Raw genomic sequence first — 26,935 nt, 5'->3', positions numbered from 1 at the left:
TGGGATTCCATGACACCATGACTGTAAGACAGCTGATCTCATAATAATGCTATATTTATATAGTGCAGAGTTTCCCCCTCCCCCAGTTTTCATACCTAGGATCTGATTTGATCCTCATAATTATTTTACATGGTCTTTAATCCCCATTTCACGGATAAGGAAATTAAGGCTCAAAGAGCTTACTTAAGCCTGTCCAAAATCCTATGTTGGCAGGTGACATAAACCCCGAGCTTCTGCTCCCTAGCCACTGTTCTTTCCTTATGATAATTTGTTGTTTCCACAGAAGACAGGAAACCTATTTGCAGTAAGCTTGCAAATTAATGAAGAAAAAATGAAGGAATAAGAAAAAGAGAAATAACTACTGACTGCTGTAGGGTCCCAGAGGAATGGAGTAGAGGTCTCTGGGTGCGGTATGTCACGGAGCTTGTCCTGAGGAAGAGTCTCAGGCATCCAGAGAGTACGGCACTCAGGCTTGCCTGGAAAGGAAAAGAAGCCAAGGTAGAGATTCCAGGAGGAGAAGTGAAGAAAAGAAAATGAAAGACACCTAACCAAAGACACATTTGCAGGAATGAGCATAGTCAGTGAAAGGTCATGGATCGGTCTGGAAGAGAAGAAGCAGCAGAGGGTACAGGGAATGCACATAATGAAGTCTCTCTCAAGGGCTGGCCTTGAGGCTGACACTATGTAATGTCATTACCCCTGACAGGTGTATCAATCAGCGTCTCTTGGTGCCACCTTCTCCTGGGCTCTCAGTACCTCGCTGCTGCCCTCGAGCCCACTGGTCCCATGGTGGCCATCTTGGTCTGCCACTGAGGCACACTGCCCACATCTCAAGTCATGGGCTCCTCCTGCCACTCAGAATCAAATGCCATGTCAAACCCTAGAATTTAGGATCTGGCTTCTGAGGTAGCTCTAAAAGGACTGGTTAATTTAGTCCAAAGTGTAGGTGAATTATCTCCCATGGGGAAAATTCTGGACCCACAGGAGACATGAGACAGAACCTGGACAGATAAAACTCACTCTCTTTTCCTCCCTCCAGTGGGCTATTGGGAGGCAATTTCTTTGTAACAGGTTTGTCCAGAAGCATCTGTATGGTTGTGTCTCTATGGTTTATTATGAAACAGTCACCAGTATGATAATACATCGTCTTACATTGTTCTCCATTCTTCCATGCCTCACCTTCCTTTCCCTCACTCATTGTCCTGGGATAGCAGCAAGCAAACATCTGCCCTTAATTCTTGCTTAGGTTCTAAAACAATGGAAATGAAGGGATTGGCAAAATCTTCACTGATACCACGCACTTGGTTAATTAATATATCTAAAAACAGATAGAGAGAAATACACACCAGAGGAATAAGTCATAGAAATGGAAATCGTCTCATAATGCAAGAAAAATACTAGTGAAAACAATCTATGAACTCAGGCAATAGAAACAAGGTACAAAATTAAGGATATGAAATGCTGAGCAGAAAGTGTTCAGGGGGCCACTCTGGCTTTGCAAGTGTGAGACAAACATCACCGTATTCAAAAAGTTGACATCACAGACAGTCTTTCCCAATGTAAAATCCTTCAACAGTGCTCAGGATAAACTCCAGGCATTTTTACATGATTCAAGAGAAAGACTCTTCCAGATCTACCCTAACAATGAGGAAAAAGTTAGATAATCAATAAAACCATAACTTTTCTTGAGCCAACCAGGGCCGAGGTCACTAGACAACCACACGAACTCAATTCCGAAAGGTGATATGCCGCTCTGAGGAGAGACAGAAACTTTTGAGCTATTTTATCTTTGGAAGAGACTGGGAAAGAGCAGTGGCCACAATAAATGTAGGTAAGAGGAAAGTAGGTGAAGATTTTAATGGACTCTTAGAGTATGGCCTCTTTAACAGTCTAGAATCCCCATGAGTCTCAGACACAGAAGGGTAAAAGGGATTTGCACTCATTCTCAAGGACCTCTCCACAGGCTTCCTTCCATTGGATGCTCACAAGAAAGATGGGGGGCAGGAGAGGAGACCACAGAGCTCCCCTTGTACATCTCCAGCTGGGGCATAAACACAAAACCCTGCCCCCTAACTAGACTCTTTTGTCATACAAAGCAAAAGCCTCAAGCTTCTGGATGAGGGGTAAGAAACCTGAGGAAAAGGTCCTGGGGGAAGGCGAGAGGTAAAAGCTATCTTCCCCTGGAAGATGGGTGGAAACCTTGTGCACAGGGACCAAGGAATAGACAGTTACTGAGGGAGGGGTAGAAGCAAATCCATCATGGTGTGATAACAAATGTCTGAAATGCAGCTCTCGGGGGTGGTGGGGATGGGGAGGGAGAAGAGGTCCTCTTTCATGTCTGCTGATTTCTGTGATGTGAATCCTTCTGCCACGGCCAATTTAAAACTACCAACATGGGGGCACCTGGGTGGCTCAGTCGGCCGAGTGTCTAACTTCAGGTCAGGTCATAATCTCACGGTTCATGTGTTCAAGCCCCACATCAGGCTTGCTGCTGTCAGCACAGAAGCCACTTTGGATCCTCTGTCCCCCTGTCTCTCTGCCCCTCCCCTACTCACATTCTCTCTCAAAAATAAATAAAATATTAAAAAAATAAAACTACCAACATGATGTCAAATGCCTCACACATTTCTAAAAATTTAATAATCAGCTCCAGCATACAAAGGAGCTGACCCTGTGGAAGCCTTCCTATGAAGTCCATCCCATCCCCATCCCCATCATAAGCCATGATGACAGTCTAATAGAAAGGCTAGAAATAAAAACAAACAAACAAACAAAAAAGCATCAGAAATAAAGAATACATGTGATGGGCCTATTGGCAGAAGGAACTCAACAAACTGGGAAAATCATTAAGTTTGAAGACTGGCCAACAGAAATGATCCCAAGTGAAATACAGAGATGGGGGAGAGAGTCTAGAATGGTATACCCAAGAGCTACGGGCCACCATCAGATGGTCTAACCAATGTGTAAGCAGAGGTCCAGAAGGAGGAGAGACAGGGAGAGGATGGGAAGACCTGACCCCTCTGCTTACTTCCTCCACCTCATCTACTATTCAGTCTCCCTTTAGATTTTAAAGCCATGGTGTCACTTCTTGAAGAGACCATGTTCTCCTTGACCCCCAGGAACTTCACACACGTACTCCTTTTTCTCGGTTAAGATTACTTCTACCTCTTTCCAGGATTCAGTCAGGAACTGTTTCTCTAAAGAACTGTACCCTGTCCCTCCAAACCTGGGTAAGGTGCCAGTCTGACGTGCTCCCAGAGCACCCTGGGTTAATCGTATTAGAGTAGATTATTCCACTGGGATTACCGTGTGCTTCCCTTGTGGGTCTGGAAACTCCTTAAGGGTAGAGATGATGGCTTTTTGCTTTTGTATGCTCAATGCTTAATAAATGTTACTAAATATAAGGATATATTAATACACCAGAAGATATAAAATAGAGCTCAAGCCAGACAATCTAGTACAGGTTTTCATATTTAACATGCAATGTTTAAAATTCTAGTTCACGGCAAAGCAACAAACATGACTACTGATATTAAAAATAGATCCTACTTAACTTAAAAGCACAAAATTAAATTTTGTTTATTAAAAAAATTTTTTAAGTTTATTTATTTATTTTGAGAGGCAGAGCACACAGGAGGGGAGGAGGGAGGGAGAGAAAGAGAGAGAAAGAGAATCCCAAGCAGGCTCCACACTGTCAGTGCAAAGCCCGATGTGGGGCTCAAACTCACAAACCATGAGATCATGGCCTGAGCTGAAATCAAGAGTCAGACGCTTAACTGACTGAGCCACCCAGGCACTCCAGCACTAAATTAACTTTTGAATCATAAGGGTTAAGGTAATGAAAACGCTCATGAGAAGTTCTCAGTCTACCTAAACAATAAAACCAGAGAGAGAAATTTGGCTTAAAGAGTGAGCTCACTCAAAGCGGTTTACGTTGGAAGAAATGCGTAGGGATTTTAAGCATGGAAATACACTTTTTGTCCTGTAATGTCAGAACAGAAATTTGCCTGCTCTTTCTAGCAAAGGCTCTGTCCAAAGAGTGTTCAGTGCACATAACCTCTAGTGGTTCTTTGTACAATTTGAACATATGTTTAGTACTTATTTTTAATTGAATATTTTTCAGTATCCAGACTTAATTGTGAAAAAATATAACATAATAAACATTATAAAAATATTATAACTGGCTTATAATGGTTGGTTTGCTAAAATATTTGTCTCCAAAACGGCATTAGCTATTTCCTACTACTTTATGTTCTTAGAGTTTTTATTTTTAAATTTTTAAACGTTGTAACAATTTCCTTCCCAGGAATAGAAGTCAAAATCTGTTAGTTTTTTGTTTGGTTGTTTGTTTGTCTGTTTGTCCTCCTCACTCCCAACTATGCTGAAAATATGACTTTTTAAAACAAGTATCCCTCTTGAAATTTTATTTGGGGCTCATACTGAACACTTCCACCACTGAATGGAGCACGTATACACATAAAGACACACACTATTCACATACTCTCACTTAGAAAACCTTAGACATATCCCAGGTATGGTCCAAGATTTTTCTCCATAAACCAGTTGTTGGAGATTCAGAAGGGATTTCCCCATAGAAACAATATTTACGTAAACATGATATTTTATTTCACAGACTAGCTCATGAGAGCCAATTTAACCCATAATGTAAATAAACTACCTTCTAGAATGTTAGCCTCTGAAGTTCTTGTTCCATCCCCATCCCCAGAATCTGGAAGAGAGCCTGGCGTGTGTTAATGGGCTGATAAGTATGTTGAACAGAGGATATTGAATGAATAATAGTGCGAAACATTTGTTGAGCACTAAGTCTGTGCCAGGCACCATTCTAAAGACTTTTCATGGATTATTTTAGGCAACGATCACATTCCTATAAGGTTGCATTTTTCAGATGAAGGAAGTGACGGAGTGAGGATGATGAAAAGTAAGATTTCAGGAATTTGCTCGTGACCACATGGCTAAGAAGTGGCAAACAAGAAAAACCCAGAGGGTCTGGTACTTGGATTCATGCTCTTAACTACCATACACTTGTCTCTTTACTTCCTGTTTTAGGTCTTACAAGCAGAGGACTAGAACCTGAAGGCAGCTTAAAGAATATAAGTTCCAGAAGGGCAGGGATATCTGTCTGCTTGTCGAGTGATTTATCCAAAGCATATCAGTGCTATATGATAAGCACTCAAAAAATATTTCATGAATAAATGAAAGGGAGGCCTTTTTTCCCCCTTTTCTTGGGTATTGGGCCTATTCTAGAAAGATGTGTGGATTATATTAAAACGTCTGTGGCATCTTCCTTACTCTGTTTTGTTGGGTATCTTTCCATTTCATCTATTCTCAGGTGATCAGCTATGACAGTGCCTGCCTTCTTCCAATTGTGGTGTCTAGACAGGTTGCTCTAAATAACGTATTATCCACTCCCGGATCAGAATTCTAATTCCTGGAGTTACAACCTCCTCTGTTATTGGGAGGAAAGCAATCTGACTTCAGGTCTTCCCATTAAAATATAATCGAACCTGGCTTCCAGCCCTCTTAGGGACTTGTCAATAATACATGCAATAATTGGATTTTAAAGTGATTGCTGGCTAACCCCAACTGGCTCATAATTTTGGTATAATTTGGGGGGAAAGGGTCAAGTTTTCTAAGTTGTTCCTGGATTTCGTAGCTTCCTCCTTTCCTCTACACAATACTCTCAGATCGTTTGTCCTTAGACCCTCTAGGGAGGCAGCCTACCTAATTCCCCACATCTCCATGGTCCAGCAACATGAAGGCTAGAGATACCCAAGAAACATTTCAAAATAAACAGGATGCAGCTTCTTTCTCAGCACCATATGGATTACTTATCATCTTCTATAATTTTATATTACAAAATAATGGTATATAAATAAATCTAAAATAGCACAGGAGTTATGTTGATTTACTTTTAACAGTATGTTGTCAGTTACCCAAAAAATACAGATTCCCAAGCAGCACATCGCGAAAGCAGTGCCTCTCTAAAGCAAATTGGTGAGGGTGGGAGGAGATGGGAGGTGGGGATTATACATACATTTGCTTTAGCAAGAGAGATGCAGACAATTCACTCTGAATTACAATTCATATAGGACTTGAAACACAGTTATGGAGAAGACAATACGCTGCTGGAGCAAGTACGCAATATGGAACCCTGGGAGGTTAACAAAACAACTCAGGACAAATGAAATTAATTACCATGAAGCTAAATGAAGAGCATTTTACAAGTGAAAGCAAGAACAGCAGCATTAAACACCCAGATGACCTCAGGACAACACTAATGAGACATCAGTAACTGCATGCCCTGCGCCCCCAGATCATCGGAAGTCAAACTACCTGAGTTTGTGTGGGGTCCTGGGAGATTGGCAAGGCGCGGAAGCCAGTGGAATATTGCGTTAGCATTCTCAATAAATTGTTTTGATTATAAAAACTAAATCTTGGTACTTTTAAAACTTCCACGTAATAGATTTTAAACTGCCCCTGAGAACTGCAGAATGGTCCTATGATGTTGGGTCAATCTTCTGCCATCATGACCCAGGGCACTTCGGTTTGTAAGTTGATTAGTCTTCTAAATGAGGGAAGATCAACTCAAAACATTTCCTCAGGGACAGGAAAAGCTGTATGACTATAGACCCAAAGCCAACATCAATGGACTTCTGATTTACACAATCAGAACAAGAGATCAAACAAACACTCCAGGACAACCGACTCTTGCCCAGGCTGCCAATGGAGGTGAGTCCCCTGGGATACCCCTTCTTCTTGGCTGTGGAGCTCCTGGAGACATGAGAACAGCAGGAGGGACCTCCCAGGAGATGGTCTGTGATGTCACTCTGGAGCTCCCTGCCCCCCATCAGCCCAAACAGAGGGAGCCTGCAACCAGGGGAGAGAGGCAGAGGGGGTAGACCCTTTTCACCTCTGTACCCCCTAGCCTTGAGTGGTGACTGGGACTAAGTAGATGCCCGATAAACAGAGAATAAGCCAATTCTGGCCTCAGCTCACTCTACCAGGACCCTATCCGGGAAGCCACATTCATAAGCTCATATCCTTCTCTGAGCCACCTCTGCGCAATGCAAGAGGTGACCCACTCCTGGTCCAGGATTAATCCTGGCTCGAGCTTGGTGTCCTGGAAATCTCCAAATTCATCTGATTCTCAAACCCCTTCCAGAAATACATACTTTTGTGAACCCCCTTAGGAATCAGTGAAATGATTTCATAGTTTTTATATGGTATGATTAAGAGGGATTTTTAAAGTAATAAATTGTATTTGGAATAGGTATACATTAAAACTTTTTAACATAAGGCTTATTTTTAAAGTAATTTTCCTGAACCTGAAAGTGTCCTAAGAAACATCACCTATTAAAAAATATGATGAGAAAATGGATTTGCATGGTCTCTACCTATCTCCCCACAAGATGCTTAATAATTTCTCTTGAGCAGAGAAATCTGGCAGACACTATCTCGACCAAGTGATCAAAGTCCACACCACCAGTGGCAGGACATGGTGACGGCTCGTTGCCCTCAACATGATGCACTGAGGACACAACCCTGTGGGATTCATGCCAAAAACGCCCGACCTCAGCCTAACGATGAGGAAAACTCAGACAAACCCACACTGACAGCCACTCCACAGACGGGGCAGTTCTCATCCAAAGTGAGGCACTGTCACAGATCAGGTTTCTCCACACGAGAGAAATTATTAAGTGTCCAAAGACTACTAAAGAGGGGCACCTGGGCGGCTCAGTCAGTTAAGCATCTGACTTCGGCTCAAGTCATGACCTTGCGGTTCGCGGGTTCGAGCCCCGCTTCAGGCTCTGTGCTGACAGCTGGAGCCTGGAGCCTGCTACAGTTCTGTGTCTCCCTTGCTCTCTGCCCCTCCCCTGCTTGCTCTCTCTCTCAAAAACAAAAAACATTAAAAAAAAAAAAAAGAGAGAGAGAGAGACTACTAAAGAGAACTACATGCAACATAGAATCTTCGACCAGAACTGGAATATTAGGGGGAAAACTAGTGACATTCTAATAAGGTCTAGAGATTAGTTCCTACGATTGCATCAGTGCTAATTTTCTGGGTCAGATAACTGAACCGTGGTTATTTCAGATGCTTACATTTGGGGGTGGCTGGGGTGAAGGACATACAGGAAATCTCAACTTTTCTGTAGGTCAAATTTTTCAAAATAAAAAGTTAAATAAAAGTAATTTTCTGGGAATGCAAGCTGGTGTAGCCACTCTGGAAAACAGTATGGAGGTTCCTCAAAAAACTAAAAATAGAACTACCCTACGACCCAGCAATTGCACTACTAGGCATTTATCCATGGGATACAGGTGTGCTGTTTGGAAGGGACACGCGCACCCCCATGTTTATAGCAGCACTATCAACAATAGCCAAATGTCCATTGATGGGTGAATGGATAAAGAAAATGTGGTATATGTATATGCAATGGAGTATTACTTGGCAATCAAAAAGAATGAAATCTTGCCATTTGCAACTACCTGGATGGAACTGGAGGATATTATGCGAAGTAAAATTAGTCAGTCAGTGAAAGACAAAAATCGTATCACTTCACTCATGAGGATTTTAAGAGACAAAACAGATGAACGTAAGGGAAGAGAAACAAAAATAATATAAAAACAGGGAGGGGGACAAAACAGAAGCAACTCATAAATATGGAGAACAAACAGAGGGTTACTTGAGGGGTTGTGGGAGGGGGCATGGGCCAAATGGGTAAGGGGCACTAAGGAATCTACTCCTGAAATCATTGTTGCACTATATGCTAACTAATTTAGGTGTAAATTTTAAAAAATAAAAAAATAAAATAATAAAATTAATAAAGTAATTTTCTGGGGCACCTGGGTGGCTCAGTCAGTTAAGCATCTGACTTCGGTTTAGGTCCTGATCTTACAATTTGTGGGTTCAAGCCCCACATCGGGCTCTGTGCTGACAGCTCGGAGCCTGGAGCCTGCTTCAGATTCTGTGTCTCCCTCTCTCTCTGCCCCTCCCCTGCTTGTGCTCTCTGTCTCTCAAAAATAAATGAATGTTAAAAATTTTTTTTTAAATAATTTTCCTATGTAACAAATAATACCAGCTATTTCATTTACATAAATTAAATTTTTAATGAATTAATTATATAAGCAAAAAAGGCACAATTGTCCAGTAACATAATACGTTTTAGGAACAAAGTGTTCTCTAAAATGTAGATTTTAAATTAAATTGATGTATAAGAATCAAAAACCTACAAAAATAGCTACATGATATTTTTGAGGATTCTTGTTTTTTTTAATGTAAAATTCAACTGTTACTCTTATTGCTTCATTTGTCTATTGTCTTTTTTTTTTTTTGAGAGTAATTTAAGACTCACAGCAAAACTGAGGGGAAGGCACAGAAACTTTTCATATACCCTCCCGTCCCCACACATGTGTAGACCACCAGCCACTATCAGCATCCCCAGAGAGCAGCACATTTGTTACAACTGATGAATGGACATTGACACATCACAATCACCCCGAGTCCACGGTTTACATTAGGTTCATTTTTGGTGTTCTTCATTTTATGGGTTGAGACAAATGTAGAATGACATGTAGACATGCAGACACTATTAGGGTATCACCCAGAGTATTTTCGCCGCCCTAGAGATCCTATGTTCTCCTCCCCACTGGTACCCATGGCAACCACTGATCTTTTTACTGCCTCTGTCATTCTGTCTTTTCCAAAATGTTATACAGTTGGAATCATGCAACACGTAGCCTTTTCAGACTGGCTTCTTTCACTCAGCAATAAACATTTAAGGTTCCTCCATGTATTTTCAAGGCCTGATAGCTCATTTCTTTACAACGCTGTGTAACATTCCACTGTCTGCTCGTTCCACACTTTATCCATGCACCTACTGAAGGATATCCTACTTGTTTCCCAGTTTTGACAGTTATGAGTAAAGCCTCTTATAGACATCTCTGTATAGGTTCTTGGGTAGATACAAGTTTTCAACTTCTTTGGGCAAATACCAAAAAGCATGACTGCTGCACCATACATTCAGTTTGGTAAGAATTTGCCGAACTGTCTTCCATTTTGCATTCCCACCAGCAGTGAATGAGAGTTCCTACTGCTCCACATCCTTGCTAGCATTTGATGGTGTCGGTGTTCTGGATTTTGACCATTCTAACAGGTATGTAGTGGTACCTCACTGTAGTTTTAATTTGCGCTTCCCTGAGGACATATGATTTGGAGCATTCTTCTTATTTGCCATCTGTATCTCTTCTCTAGTGGGGTGTCTGCTAAGGTCTTTGGCCCATTTTTTAATTGGGTTGTTTGTTTTCTTACTGTTGAGTTTTAAGAGTTCTTTGAGTATTTTGGACAATAATCCTTTATCAGATACGCGATCTTTTCTTCCAGGCTGTGGCTTGTCTCTTCTCATTCTCTTGACATCATGTTTCTCAAAGCAGAAGTTTTACACTTAAATAAAGTCCATCTTACCAATTACTTCTTTCCTGGATCACGCCTTTGGTGCTGTGTCTAAAAACGTCATCACCATTCCCAAGGTCGTCTGGGTTATCTTCTAGGAGTTTCAAAGTTTTGAATTTAATATTTTGGTCTGTGATCTATTTTGAGTTAATTTTTGTGTAAGGCGTAAGATCTGTGACTCGATTTACTATTTTCTTTTTTGCACGTGGATGTCCACCTATCCCAGCACCATTTGTTGAAAAAGCTATCTTCGCTCCGTCATATTGTCTTTGCTCCTTCATCAAAGATCATTTGACTATATTAATTTGAGCCTAGTTCTCTCTGTCCCATTCCATGGATCTATTTGTCCATTCTTTTTCAAAGACTACATTGTCTTGATTACTACAGTAAGTTGGATGTCAGATAGAGTCAGTCCTCGAACTTTGCTCCTCTCTTTCATTATATTGAAATGTCTTGGCTATTCGGGATCTTTTGTCAGTCCATACAAACTTCAGAAGTAGTTTGCCACTACCCACATAATCACTGAAATTTTAATTGGGATTACATTAAATCTATAGGTCAGGTTGGGAAAAACTGACATCTTGACAATATTGACTTTTCTTATCTATGAACATGGAATATCTCTCCCTTTATTAATTCTTTGATTTCATTCATCAGAGCTTTGTAGTTTTCCTCATATAAATCTCGTACATATTTTGTTAGTTACACCTAAGTACTTAATTTTTAATTGTTAATATAAATGGTGTTGAATTTTTAATCTCAAATTCCAGTTGTTCATTGCTGGTATTTAGAAAAGTGATTAATTTTCATATATTAACCTCGTATCCTGCAACCTTGTTATAACTGCTTATTAGTTCCAGTAATTTTTTGTTGATTCATTCATATTTTCTACATAGATGTCACGTCATCTACAAAGACAGTTTTCTGTCATCCTTCCCAGTTTTTATGCCTTTTATTTCCTTTTTTGTCTTACTGCATTAGCTAGAACTTCCAGTGTGATGCTGAAAAGGAGGGGTGAAAGGGAATATCCTTATCTTATATCTGATCTTTGTGGGAAAGTTTCAAATTTCTGACCATTAAGTATGATATTAGCACTAGGTTTTTTTGTACATGTTCTGTATCAAGCTGAGGAAGTTCCCCTCTACTTCTAGTTTTCTGTGAGTTTTTATCATGAATGGGTGTTGGATTTTTTCAAATGCTTTTTTCTGCGTCTATTAATATGATCATGTGCCCATTTGTGTGATGGGTTACACTAACTGATTTTTGAATGTTAAACCAGTCTTACACACTTCAATGATAAATCATACTTCAATGTAGTGTATAACTCTTTTAAAATATTGTTGGGGGTGCCAGGGTGGCTCAGTCAGTTAAGCATCTGACTTTGGCTCAGGTAATGATTTTACAGTCCATGAGTTTGAGCACTGCATCGGGCTCTCTGCTGTGAACATGGAGCCCACTTTGGGTCCTCTGTTCCCCTCTTTCCTTGCCTCTCCCCTTCTCTCTCTCTCTCAAAAATAAAATAAACATTTTTTTCAAAAAGGCTTATAGAAGTCTGACAAAAGTTTAAAAAAATAAAATATTGTTGGATTCTATTTGCCAAATTTTGTCTTATTTTGCTTTTAAATGATAAATTAAGATTTCAGGCTTCTATTTTCAGGTACTTTGCTGAAAACAGTGAAGAGTCTTAATTACCCAAAATTGAAATGTCAGATTAGATAAAAATCAATACTTTCTTTTTCTTTTTTTTTTTTTTTTTTAAGTAAGCTCTTGGCCCAACATGCGTCTTGAACTCACAAGTCCGAGATCAAGAGTCATATGCTCTACCGACTGAGCCAGCCAGGCGCACCTACCTATTTTTTTTTAACGTTTTATTTATTTTTGAGACAGAGAGAGACAGAGCGTGAGTGGGGGTGGGGGGGGTAAGGTGGAGGGGGGTGGTCAGAGAGAGAGCAAGACACAGAATCTGAAGCAGGCTCCAGGCTCCAAGCTGTCAGCACAGAACCCGACATGGGGCTCGAACTCACAAACCACAAGATCACGACCTGAGCCAAAGTCGGACGCTTAACTGACAGCCACCCAGGCGCCCCCCCCATCCCCATTTCCTATTTTTAACACTGGTTTTCAAGGAATAAAATTTCTATTAGGAAAATACAACATAATAGATTTGGTAGAGATCATTTGGAGGTAGTTTATAGAAGAATTACCAATTTAAGACTCATTATTAATTTGTTACATTTCAGGCCTTTGGTCAACGGCTCTTACGTATGTAATGTAAGCTACACGTTACCTTAAGAAAGAAAATAAAACTATGTAAACCTGTATAACTGACAAAGCCCCCAGGATTGCTAGCTATGGTTGGTAACACAACACTTGACCACAGGGCAGCACACGCGTGCACCTAGTGACTCTCTACTGGCTGTCGGCTTATTCCCTCTGCAAACACTGTGGAGGTCTCCCGTGGTTCTATTTTCTGCAGTGAAATATGGGAATCCACACTTATTTTAAAACATAACCAGAAAAAAGTGCCATTGCTGTCTTTAACGTGAATTCCCTAGACTGCCTTTGTGGACGCCAGAGATTCCAAATCACCACCTGGAAAATGTAACTTTCCTGACTCCACAACTTTAATGAACTTGACAATTAGAATTTAATACATTCACATCTACTCCAACCTAAAACCAAAAATTGTCTGTTTAAAATGTCCCTTCTCATCCATTTCCCTGTCCCCCGCTGTTTGGTCTGTCTCTCTTGCTTCCTTAATGCTTCCCACTCTCCTCTGCCGACAGACTTCGTGAGAAAGCAGCTCAAATTTCCTGTATCAGTTTTTCAGCTCACGCTAACTTTTCAGCCCAATAGGGTTGCCATACACTGCTACCAACAATACTTATGTTCGTGTGACCAGTGCCGTGTCTACGTCACCAAGTCCACTGGATAGTTTGAGTCACTCAATCACTCAGCACATCTGGTCGAGCCCTCCTCTTTCCTGAGGCACTTGCATCCTTCGGAACACATGACAGCATGCTCTTCCAGCTTTCCACTTATTTCCCAGGTTACTTGTCTTCAAGTCTTTTACCAACCTCTACCTTATCTTTGAAAATGCCCATGTTCTTTAGGGTCCAGCAAGCCCTTTTCACTTCTTACTGTATTCTCCCTCTAGGCGATCCACTACATCATTTACTCCCAAGGTCTCAAATATCCTCAATGGGCCAATGGAGACTTCCATCGCCAGCCCAGACCTGTCTCCTAAGCTGAGTCTCTATGGCCACCTGCTTATCTGACCTTTCCATTTGGATGAGGCATTGGCATGCTGAGTTCCACAGAGTCAAACTTAACACTTGGTCTCCTCCCAAAACCGAGCCATCTCCACTGCAAACCTGCTTCTTTTGCGCATGTCCTCTAAGTGGCACCACTATGTACCCATTGCTCAACTCAGAAATATGGGTATTATCCTTGATGTCCCCCATTACCACCCAACAGAGCCGACCAATTATTAAGTCCTGTTGATTTCACCTCCTACACGTTTCTCCAATCTCTTTACTTCTCTCCATCATTATTACCATCATATCAAGTCCAAGCCATTATCACTAACCTCTCCTGGAGCTCCCTAACTGGAGCTCATGTAAATACTGTGGCTCTGCTCTAACGTATGATCTACTCAGGACCTAGAAAGCTGATTTTTTAATGTTTATTTATTCTGGGGGCAGGGGAGGGACACAGAGAGAGAGGGAGACGGAGGATCCGAAGCAGGCTCTGCACTGTCAGCACAGAGCCTGACGCGGGGCTAGAACTCACGACCTGTGAGATCTTGACCTGAGACGAAACCAAGAGTTGGACCCTTAACCGACTGAACCACCCAGGTGACCCTGGAATGCTATTTTTTAAATGGAAATTTGATCGCATCATTCTTTTAAAACCAACAACACTTTTAATTATTTCTGCTCTTTACTAAAAGGATAAAGCTAAAGGTTTGTAATAAAAACTTAACGGCCCTGCCATTAGGTCTGGCCCTCACCTGCCTCTCCAACCTCACCTGTGTTGTTCTTTCCCTTTGTTAAACACACACATTTCTTTCCTTCCTCAGGAGTCCTACCTCAGGATGTTCAATTTTACAGTTTTCTTTTCCCTCGAACAGGAGCTGATAAACTTTTTTAGGAAAAGACCAGAGAGCAAATATTTTAGGCTTCGTGGGCCAGTAGGTCACAGTCTGACTCAAGCACTCAGCTCTTATAGCACAGTCTCAAGCACAGTCTGACTCAGCACAGCACGTGGATAAGCCACACACAATGGGTTGTGGGCTGGGGCACACTTTGCCAACTCCTGTTCTAGAAAGCTAGACGCCCCTATCCCGACACTTACAGATTCATTTCAAGTACCATTTTCCTCACTGAAACTCTTCCTGATCAGGCTAAGCCCTCTTATTTGATGTGCTTTTACCTACCAAGTACATTTCTCTTTCATAGAACTAATTGCTATCACGACTAATTAGATATTTGTGAAAGTCTTTTGTCTATATCCATCTTCCCTGTAAGTCTGTAAATTCCATGACACTGGGGACTATATTTACTTTACTGTTTTATTCCCAGCATGTGGTGGAGAACACGACAGTCAGTAGCAATCAATAAATATTTGTTGAATGAATGAATGATTAATTTGCTATCTGACCTTTAGCCGGCAACTGTTTCTTTTTGAGCCTTAGTTCTCTCCATCTGGAAATGGATGATAGTAACAGCTTAGAACAGATAGAAACAGGTTTGTTTCAAGGTGAGATAACATGGGTGAGTGCATTTTGTGAAATCTAATACAAATTTAGGGGAAAAAAAAAAACAAGAAAGATGCCTTGATTGCCTAGTATGGGGTACACTGTAGCTCAAGGGGCAGGACAAATCCTCTGGTGGGATTTGCTGGCCCTCCAGCTAAGAAAGCTTTTGCTCTCTTAAGAGGCTGGAAAAAAACAAAACAGAGGGGTGCCTGAGTGGCTCAGTTGGTTAAGAGTCTGACTTTGGTTCAGGTCATGATCTTGCAGCTCCTGAGTTTGAGTTCCGTGTTGGGCTCTGTGCTGACAGCTCAGAGCCTGGAGCCTGGTTCAGATTCTATGTCTCCCTCTCTATCTGCCCCTCCTCTGCTCACACTCCGTGTCTGTTTCTCAAAAATGAATAAACGTTAAAAAAATTTATTTTTTAAAAAAACAAAAACAGAAATGAAACAAAGAACTGTGTGACAGAAAGCACGTGTGGCCCACAAAACCTAAAATATTTTAGTCTGGCCTAGAACGGTGTCTGAGATTAAGTAAATATTTTAATCAGTAAATAAATGAACAATTAATGTTTTCTAAAAACACTCATATTTTAATATTTTGGTGACTAAAAGGCGGTGCCATTTTCTGACTCCCTTTCTTTTCTTCAATGGAGCAAGTGATCAAAATTATAAACTACCCCCTCCCCAAAGGCTCTATGTTGACTTTAAATTTAACAGACAAAATAAAGAGAGTCTACAAGCATTTGCATTTTCCTCTCAATTATATCAACAGTTGCTTTTGAAGCAGAGAAGGTGTGGGGTGTCAGGGAGGTGGGATAGGAATGGGGACCTGGGGGCCCAGAAAACCACTGGAAAAGCTGGCTGTCGTGTTACACATGGGATTGCCATGTGGAGTCTAAATCGGCAGCAACCAATTCATCGTGTGGTGGACATTATTGAGTTTTTTTCCCATGGGGAATCCATCATTATATAGAAATTATAAACCAAACATTTACAGGAAATGATAAGGAGCTGGGTTTATTACAAAATAATAGTGCACAAATGGAAAGGGATTTGGACTCAAAAGATCAGGCTTCAAGTCTGAACTCTACCTCTTACTCAACCTACCACTGGGAGCAAATCCATTAGTCTCTCTCTGAGCTTGTGTTTCTTCATCTGGAAAAAGGGAGTCAATATCATTGGTACCATTCAGTGGGTGGCCATTGGGAGCTTTACATACATTTGATCTTTATATCAAGCTGCAAACTGGCCATTACTAGCCCCAAAATACAGATGAAGAAACCGATGCTCAGAGAGGCCAAGTAACTTGCTCAAAGTGATACCGCCAGGAAGAACCAAGAGGTGTGGAGTCAAATCCTGACTCGAGCAACACTACCAGTGAAACCTCTGATTAAGATATTTAACCTTCTTGGGCCTTGTACATGTCTTATCTCACAAAACACACGTGAAGCCTAATTTCTATGAAATTCCTCTATATTAAGTTACCGACTTAGACCTTAAAGGTAGATGTTTTCCTACAAAGTTCTCTCTTAAACCTAACTCTATGTCTCTAGAACAGTAAAAAGGGGATACGCTCTCCCTTCTGTGTATCATAAGAACAACTTAAGTTGAGAAAGCATTAATGCTTAAGAGTATTGGATTTCAAGCATGTCTTTTGAGTACCACAGTGACCGTGAATTCTATTTATTCCACATCGATTCCCATCCTGCTTTTGAACCAACCCCCTTTTAATATACGGCATGTCAGTTGATTATTAAGTCTTTATTACCTTTGCTTCATTATCTCATGTAGTCTCCCATGTTGGACACACTGTTTCTCCAATTCATCATTTCTTCTCTGTAGCTTTTCCAGTTTGTCATACGTATACCTTTTCTCTTGACTGAGCTGAGCTATTTCAGATCTAGAGAGGTGAACACACAGAAATGACAAGGTGTTAAAGGTTCTTACCACCAGAGCATGTTTTTACTGTATAACCTTAGCATCACCTTCAACTCCATACTTAAACATAACAGTGTGAAGACAAGTTATTTTATATAAAACAGAATATCTCAGAAATTGCAAACTGTCTAGTGGAGACATACAATGCATTCAGGGACTCAAGTGGTGGGTAGAGAAAGGAATAAAAACTTGCTCCGAAAGACATGGCGTCTTCAAGGAGCGACACAAGAGTGATCATGACTCGTATTCATACCCAATATTTATCGAGTGCCTATCACAGGCCAGCTACCATGCTGTTAAAGGAGCAACCCCAGATCCCATCTCTATGACGGGGAGTTGTTTCTTTTAATTAACATAGCTAATGCAATGGCACATGATTTAAGTCCTATAGTTCCAAAAGGCATAATAATGAAAAATGGCACTCCTCTATCCCCGACCCCATCTCCAGCTTCTCAGTGTAACTACTAGTATTTCAGTGTGTGGTTAAATCAAGATCTCTATTTACATTCTGTGGCTACCTGAATATTGGTCATTGCTGGCTAAGTAGTTTATTATGTCAGTGGGCTTTAGGGCAGGGTGACAGAACGTGAAGCCATCTTATCCAGTGGGAGATTTTTAATATCAGCGTCTATAATTCTTTCCTCTGTGGCCATTCGGCTTCTCAACAGAAGAATCCTCCTGTTCCCTGCTTATTGTGTATAACACTAACCGGCAGTGTTCTAGGGGCTGGTTGGAAATAGAGAGGTAGGGATCTCGCCTTTCAGAATGCAGACTTTCTATTAATTTCTCTCATCTCCACTTCAGTGCCCCTCTTTTAACCAGAGCCTGCTGGTTTAAGCTCTTCAGAGAGGAAGGCCCTAATTTCCTGGGTGGAGAAGGACAGTCACTGGCTGCATGGGGTGGGGGTGGAACTGTCAATTTTGCTTTCAAGTCCTAAGTTCCACTTCTGCCTTCCAAGTTTTTCTGGAATCCTGAGAGCAGATCAGCTTGCTTCACAAAGAAGTGCCCCTCTGTAGACACTGAAGCCTCACCTTCCTCCACTTTGCTACAACAGGTACCATTTCCCTGTCTTCTTTCTGTCTTCACATATTTCATTTTTGGGATCACAGATATGTACTCTGGTGATGATTAATGTCCCTCAGGAAATATGCTTGCTGCCTCTTCTGTATCGTGGAGGATTAGCTCAAGTCTCAAAATCTGAAGATCAGAAAGTTATCTCTCTGAGAAAAACTGTATCCCTGTCCTTGATTTAGATAAACCTTGCTCCTGTGGTCACCACCTCCTCATGTTCCACTGCCCCACAGACTGGAACTGAAAGTTTAAAATTCTTGCAATTAAAATACGAGCAGTTAACGACTGGTTTGTTTCTTGAAGTTCAAGTAAGACACTTGATGCAGAACCACGTCCCTCCAAAGAAAGGATTCCTCCTCCATTAGGTGAGAGAATCTTTTCTTCCCGGTCAAGAGAAGAGGTGGGTTTGCTCCGCGTCATTGGAAGGACCAAGCGGTGTCACTGTACCAAGCAATTTGTCACTCTGTGTTCACCTCATTCCCCATTTTGTTTTCATCTTGATTCAAGCGTCACCTCAAAGGAAGCTCGCCCTGATTAATACTTTGCAGTTCTCAATGTGTCAGCACATTTTTTGAAACTACCTCTGGCTTTTACTCATACATTAGCTTATCATTTATTCCTCTGAATTGTGCCCTATGCCTCATCTTTCTTACTAGATTATACATGAGGGCCGGGATTATCTCATTTTCGAGCTTAGATCAAGTACTCAATCTACATTTGCTTCTTCTAATAAGAATTCACCTATATTTGAAATAGTCTAAATCAGTCAATAATGGTTTAGGTTTCTCCTTTCAAAATCACATACAATATACGAGAATGTAATGCAGTTATAAGAAATTGTTAGTGTTCTTGCAAGATAGTGTCTTCTATCACAACAAGGGCTATGCGCTGAAATTAATCCCCAAAAGACAAAAAATATCCTTAAACCTGATTAGGAAAACATGCAGAAGAATGTCTGTTCTCAGGTACTTCCCCAGAAAAAAGTCCCTTTTTAAAAGAATAATCATAAAGGAGACATAGACTTTACATTATAAAAATATAAAACCTTTACACACAAAAAATCATAATGTTCATAGTAGCATCCTTTCTAGCAGCAGTCTTGCTCTGCAACCCAGTATCTGCAAACTTAACCCAGAAATATGTCAACAGAAGACTGGTTACATCACTTATGCAAAGGAATATCAAGAGGCTATTCTGACAGTGTGGCTGTTAGTGTTATTCATTGACCTAAAAATATGATATACTGGTAAGAAAGGAAAATAAGTAAAAATCAGCATATAAAGTGATTCCATTTTATAATCAAAAATATTTAATTAAAAAATTTTTTAATGTTTTATTTTATATTTGAGAGAGTGAGCATGAGTGGTGGAGGGGCAGAGAGTGAGGGACACACAGAATCCGAAGCAGGCTCCAGGCTCTGAGCTGTCAGCACGGAGCCTGACGCGGGGCTTGAACTCACGGACCGCGAGATCGTGACCTGAGCTGAAGTCAGACACTCAACTGACTGAGCCACCCAGGATCCCCTAATCAAAAATATTTTGATGTGTATATCGTATATTAGTATTGACTATCTCTAGGTGTCAGAATTAGGAATTTTTTTAAATTTATTTTCCTTTCCCGTATTTTTTGAATTTTTGCAATGGATACCTATTTAAGACAAAAAATAAAGTCATGTTAGCTGAACCTACTGTGGTAATCATTTCACAATACATGTAAATCAAAGCATCATGCTGTACGTCTTAAACTTATACTGATGCACATCAAATACACCTCAATAAACCTGGAAAAAAAATTTTGAAAGTCACTCTGATTTTGAAAAAAATTCATGAAAAACAAAAGGAACCGGGAACAAAATTTGAAAAATTAAGAAAAGAAATGGGAACACATAAGAAACCTAATCTAAACGATTAGAGGCATCATTTAATAAAGTGCTGTCCCACTCTCCATCAAAATTCCAATTAAAAACAAATACAGAGAGGGCACCTCGGTGACTCAGTCGGTTAAGCGACCGACTTCGGCTCAGGTCATGATCTCATGGTTCGTGAGTTCGAGCCTAGCCTTGGGCTCTGTGCTGAGAGCTCGGAGCCTGGAGCCTGCTTCAGATTCTGTGTCTCCCCTCTCTCTCTGTCCCTCCTCTGCTCACATTCTGTCTGTCTCTCTCTCTCTCTCTGAAAAATAAATAAACATTTAAAAAAAATATGGAGAATATAAAACAAATGTTCACAGAGGATGAAACAGAAATGGCCAATAAACATTTATAAAATATACAATTTCCACTATTACTCAAAGAAACGCATAATAAAATCGGATTCTGGTTGAGTATTTATTGCACGCCGACTCTCCACCAGGTAGTGGAATCCATCCTTCATATTAATGATGGCAATTAATTCCTCAGGGCAAGTGTTTCTTTCCTTTTCTCTGTGAGGTAAATAGGAGGTTTAATGATTTGCCTGAGGTCACCGGAATGGTGATTAGCCCCACCCAGATACAAACACTGGTCTATCCAGCTCTAAAGGGGCTGTCTGGCCCACCATGCAATATTGTCTCTCACTTTTCCTCTCTTAAATCTCTCACTTTTTCTTGTCACATACTGAGATGGGTACATATATACTGAGAAGAATTTAGCGTAGTACTTGAGCAAAGTCGTACACATTAATAGCCTTCAAAGGCTTCCTGTGATTGAAACAGAAACAAAAAAAAAGGTTTATTGTTTTTGGACGAATGATCCCCTTTTAGGGTATCTCAACTAAGGGGATCATCAAAAATTCAGAATTATGGACAAGATTATTATTATTCATTACAGTTAAAAACCGGAAACATCTTAAATGTCTAATGAATTATGCATACAAATGGCTCCAGTACAATTGTTTCTAGAGTAGTGATGTAGACACGCATGTTCATTGGATAATATATGCAGTGTAACTCACTCACCAGGTAAACATACATGTACAGACACATTTACATCCACACGCAAATTCACTGAAAGGAAGTATGCCACAGGTTAACAATAGTTAGCTGATGGTGATGTCACAGGATATTTTTTCTTTTTTTTTTTTAATTAAAAAAAAATTTAAAAAAATTTTTTTTAATGTTTTTTTATTTCTGAGACAGAGAGAGACAGAGCATGAGTCGGGGAGGGGCAGGGAGCGAGGGAGACACAGAATCAGAAGCAGGTTCCAGCTGTCAGCACAGAGCCCTATGTGGGGCTCGAACTCACGAGCTGTGAGATTATGACTTGAGCCCAAGTCAGATGCTTAACTGACTGAGCCACCTTGTAGTTATAGCCACATGCTCTATGAGGTTGTCTTTCATGACCACAAAAATATAAATGTTATTTTGTAAAAGTATATACTATTACCAGGTATTTTATCGCTAGAATATTTTTTTCTGCTCTACATATTTTTGGTTTTTTTTTTTTCCCCTTTGCTTAAAATGCTGATTTGACTTCCAAGTTCCAGTGTTCGATAAAAACTTTGTTAAGTGTACACAGACATCATCTCTTGTCTATCTGGGGCCCATGATACACTGAAAGAAATAGATTGCAAAGTTCAGAGAGTAAACTTCCGGCACAAGTTTCTGTGTTAGTCTGAGATTACATTTGTGGCACGGTTATCCAGTGTCATATAAAAGAACAGATGACTCTAACGCATTTTCATCGAAAATTTAGGTAATTTCTGGCTTCACAGAAGCATGAACTTTCCCCTGCATTTTTATACACCAGTTATATTGTGTAATTGCATTTGCATGAAGTATGATATTTTACTACTATAATTAGGATTACAGCAATAACTGTTTTTTAAGGGAAAACACGACCCCGTCATTTTTTATTCTTTCAGATTCTCACTCGGCTTTTGGTGACAATTAGCAGAGGTCAGTATCAGACGTTCCTTGTAGAACATAATTTTTGCAGCATCCCAACCTAACATCATCCAAACATGCCGGGGAAAAAAAAATAGTTCAACCGGGTGTGTGTTCTTTACTTCAATTAAACTCACACAGTTGGATACCGACTGTTGCCAAAACAGTAATATAATTTATACATTATAGTCCACACAGTAAAACTACACTAAAAGTCATTTAACAATATTTATAACACCATAAAATACAGTGTTAAAATATATGAACTGCAATATGTACCAAAATTATAAAATTTGTTTCTCATCATCAGTGATTAAAACCAGGATCATTGCTCTAGCCTCAATACCCACAACCCTAGTGACAGATTAGAATTCAAATCTTAATGATCAATTTACAATTAACAAGATAGAAGTGAAACAAATTAAACCAACCATTATATATAACGAGACCCAATGGACTCCCATTGTTCCTCTTAATTACAAAACGCAAATCACAAATACACAATGGGCAGTGTTAGACATCAATCCACCAGCCTAGCAACCCAGAAAGTGACAATGACAGAAAAGAGAGGAGACGCAAAGCCGCATAGACCGGGGTTGTGTGCTCCTGAGCCCTTCTCTTCCACAAGCAAGTGCTGAGACCCTGCAACCCAGCACAGCCTTGATCTCCGCTCTGCAGCTGCCCGAGGCTCACCCCTCCCAGTGCCCAACCTTTCTCAGCTCTTTCGCAGGCCACGGTCAGAGCACAGCAAACCACACCACAAACATCTCACTGCTGATTCATCCAAGCGCCTGCGGAGAGGGAACGCTTCCCTCACTTGGATAAAGAGAAATCACAGTTGCACCAAGGATATTTAAATATCTCCACTTACCAACCTCAAAAACAAACCCTATATCTGTAATAAGCTCTCGGGGTCCCGGGGAAGAGAGACGGAAGGGTGGCTAAAGTTTATGAGAGCGTCAACTAAAATCAGCCAGAATGTCTCTGCCCGGTGCCAATTAAGAGCAAAATGGAATTAATTCTCTCGTCTCGTGGTCAAAAAACAAGCTATGTAAAAGGCACAGGATCGGCAGTTCATTTTTAGTTTTAAAATGGGACGTGCCATTCACAAATCCTGGAGTTGCAGACACCATCCAGGCAGCATGGCACGCGCCGTGCAGAAAGTACCCTGCTAACGGCTGTGGAGGGCTTCCAGAGAACGGGAGCGATAGGACTTAAGTTACTTGGGGAGAAAACACATACATCAGACACACACGGAGAAACCGTTTCAAAACACTTGCCCAGAGCAGCCCAGCACGGGGCTGGGGTAAGGAGTTAGAGACCACGGAATGGTGAGCCCAGATTGTCAGCTTTCCTAGCGACTGCATGGGCTCCAGTCAAATGGCTGGATCTGTGAACTAAAAAATAAAGCTTATTATCAATGGTAAGAATCCATTTGGTTGGTATGGGATTATAAATAACATGGAACCCTTAGAGAAACGGCATGGGCAAGACGAGGGGAGCAACAAGGACTATTTTAAATTGTTGACCGGCACAAAAGAAATACACCTACTTTTAAGAAAAATTGTACCATAGTACTCTGAGGAAAAGCCGGATCAAAATTACCATGTGGTTTAATTATTTTGGAGACTGAGCTTCCACAACGATGACAATTTTAGAAAGCTCAGAAAATTCCAAGGTTTTCCTCACCTCAAAGCACAGGAAAAATTATTTATCCCAAAAGTTTAGTATCGGGTATACAGAGGCATGCTCCTGGAGGTCTCCCATAAGGCTTAGTAAGCTTATAATCTTTTTTAAAAAAAGAAACACTTTGAGCCCTTCAAGTTCTATAGGTGAATTCAAAGCAAAAGGTAATGTCGAAATCACATGTTACATTTTATATGAATTTTGAAAATGTCCTAGGCTTCATGGAGGGAGCCAGCAGGAAAAGAGAGTCAGTCAGTGGACAAGAAATTGAGAGTAAACAAACAAACAAACAAAAAAACCTTAAAATCACAGTTTAGCCTACTGACCACTTTCTTGTGAGATACACAAAATGAATACGTTGTAAACTTCGGGGGCTCCTAGAAGTCTTACCTATAATAAGCAACAATTTTTTGAGTGCTTATGATTGCCAGGCCTTAGTTTTGGGTCCACTTGTAAAGTTACAGTAGACGCCTATTCTAATTCTTCAGATTTACAAAACAAGGCGTCAGAGCAGGACTTGAAACACAACCAGATCCACATTTCCCTGATCCTCCTTTGCCTTTAAAAAGTATTTCCTTGTGGTATAGACTTTGTGTCTGTCAGAACGGCACTCAGACCCTCCCTGGAAAAGACAATAATGGCTACATCAAAGTCAGATCCAAATCACCCCTGTCAAGACCCTTCCAACAATGCCATCGGCTACAGTTATATTTCTACGTATCGAGCACGGTGCCAGGTGCTTTACATATGCATGGCTGTATATATGCGTTCCCGTGTATCTCTCTATATTTCTGATTCCCACAACAGTCCCGCAACATGATTTTAGAAATGTTTTTCAGATGGAGAAGCTGAGGTTTGCAGAGATTAGGCAATGTACCCAAGGTCATGAAGCCCAGGGGCAGAGTGAGACTCAAACCTAGCTCTTTCTGAATTCCAAAGTGCCTTTTGCTGCACACCGCCTGTCATCAACAAAGGAACAGGTTGGGACCAGAGTCAGATTAGGATATGGGGGGGGGGGGAGGGGGTGAAACCACACTTGTTTCATTCATTCAGTCAGTCAGTAAATATGTGTTGCGTGCCATCTGTGTGTCAGGCATAAAGGAACACACCCAACTGACAAAGTAGTGGTCAGGAACTGGAGGCACCCTAAGCAAGAGGAGGTGGAGAGGGGCTGGGGTTCACTTTCACTGGATCAGTACAGGGTGAATGAACAGATCTAGAGCAGGAAAAAGAGGACCCAGGGCACAGGGCACAAGTTGACCCAGGGTCACGGGTTTACCCTCACATGACAAGCATGCCTACTTCTCCATGGGCATTTTTTTTTTAAGTTTTTATTTATTTTGAGAAATAGAAAGCATTATGTGCGTGAGCGAGGGAGGGGCAGAGAGAGAGAGGGGGAGAGAGAGAGGGAGAGAGAGAGAGAGAGAGAGAGAGGGAGAGAGAGGGAGAGAGAGGGAGAGAGAGAGGGAGGGGAAAGAGAGAATCCCAAGCAGGCCCCGAGCTGTCAGAGCAGAACCTGATGCGGAGCTCGAACTCACGAACCAACCCTGAGATCATGACCTGAGCTGAAGTCGGATGCTTAACTGACTGAGCCATCCAGGCGCCCTACTCCATGGGAATTTAAAGATTAAATTTTCTTTCCCAAACTTTCTTATCATAACTACTTTGGCCTGGATTTTCTTTGGTAGTAGATGTGAAATATTATACTTATCACAAGAAAGATCATTGGCTTCGGAACTAGAAATATCGAAGATAGAACTCGAGCTCTCCCACTTCTCAGCTATTTCAACACCCCGAGTATGGAGTCCCTCATCTGTAAAAGAAGGTAATAATTCCTGTCTCGGGGCGCCTGGGTGGCTCAGTCAGTTAAGCGTCCAACTTCAGCTCAGGTCATGATCTCACAGTTCGTGGGTTCGAGCCCCGCGTCGGGCTGTGTACTGACAGCTCGGAGCCTGGAGCCTGCTTCAGATTCTGTGTCTCCCTCTCTCTCTGCCCCTCCCCTGCTCATGCTCTGTCTCTCTCTGTCTAAAAAATAAATAAAAACATTAAAAAAAATTCCTGTCTCAAGTTGTAAGAATTAAGTAACATATACCAAGCATATAGCAACTCCTTTTAATACACTGCCATTTCCCCAATTATGTCTCCTTAGAGAGCAAGATAATTAATAATCACAAAGCAATATTAAGATAACATAATCTTTTAAGTCCCAGATCAACTTCTTAAATTATACGATCCAGTTTGTTGTTGTTCTGTTGTTTATTTCTTCTAACAAATTACATACTTTTGGGTTTATGTGAGGCAAATCACACATTTCTAGTTAGCAGTAAGTACTGTTGATATATTATGAGAGTCTCTTCCATGACAAAATCATTTGGGTTCCCAAATTTCCTGAAAATATCTGGCATTTTAGCATCCTGAGCTTTTTCCCTACCCAAACAAGATATTTAATTAGTATTGTTAAGAAGGTGCCCAGGTCAGAGCACATTCTGGGTGCTTTATGGGAGCCTCTGTCTTTCTGAGAGCAGAAAGAACTGAGTTCATAACATAAGCCTTCTGATTCCCCCAAAAGATTCAGGGATGGGGATTCCATCAGCTAAGCCACCTCATTGATGCAGGAACGCAAGATGGGGCTCAGGGTCATCAGATATGCTCTGATCCTCCTGGAAATTCTTTCTGAATGAGATACCAAAGTCAGAAGTTTGTTTGCTGAGCACTACTGCTTGCTCTGTGTAGATCTAAGTGAGCTTCAGAAAAATACAGAAGAGATCTACAGGTTATTTTTCCATTTGGTTATATTTTAATGTGATATCTGATAGCTTGTTAGTTACATGAATGATGCCTTTCGTAGTTGAATTCAAAGTGACTCTGTCCAACATCGTTCATTTACAAGAGGAAACAATAGTTCAAGCAGGTCGAATAAATTTGTCCGTGACTACACAGTTACTCTCAGAGCCAAGGTGAAAACTCAGGTTTTTTGTTGTTTTTTGTTTTTTTTTTACAATTTAGAGTCTAAAATAATTCATTCGCTAAAATAATCTGATTAGAAAATGTGCCAAAAATAATTAAGATCTCAATCAATGTATTTTATAAAAGAGCAGTGTACCAGGGCGGCTGGCTGGCTCAGTCAGTAGAGCACACGACTCTTAATCTCAGGGTGGT

At 40.8% G+C, this 26,935-nt stretch overlaps 1 protein-coding gene across 1 annotated transcript in view; it reads right to left on the bottom strand.

Annotated features, from left to right (window-relative positions):
- Nucleotides 1-26,935, bottom strand: part of SDCCAG8 (SHH signaling and ciliogenesis regulator SDCCAG8) — a 247,737-nt gene that overhangs the window by 60,382 nt on the left and 160,420 nt on the right. Inside the window, exon 16 of the mRNA XM_047077091.1 lies at nt 16,992-17,123. Coding sequence (XP_046933047.1) covers nt 16,992-17,123 — 132 coding nt within the window. The remainder of the gene's footprint in view (nt 1-16,991; nt 17,124-26,935) is intronic.

Source organism: Lynx rufus, unplaced genomic scaffold, assembly GCF_022079265.1.
Source record: "Lynx rufus isolate CCGP_SWC_20201006 ecotype Redwood Valley unplaced genomic scaffold, mLynRuf1.p SCAF_15, whole genome shotgun sequence".
NCBI lineage: Eukaryota > Metazoa > Chordata > Mammalia > Carnivora > Felidae > Lynx > Lynx rufus.
This window is presented reverse-complemented; position numbering and strand designations above follow the sequence as displayed.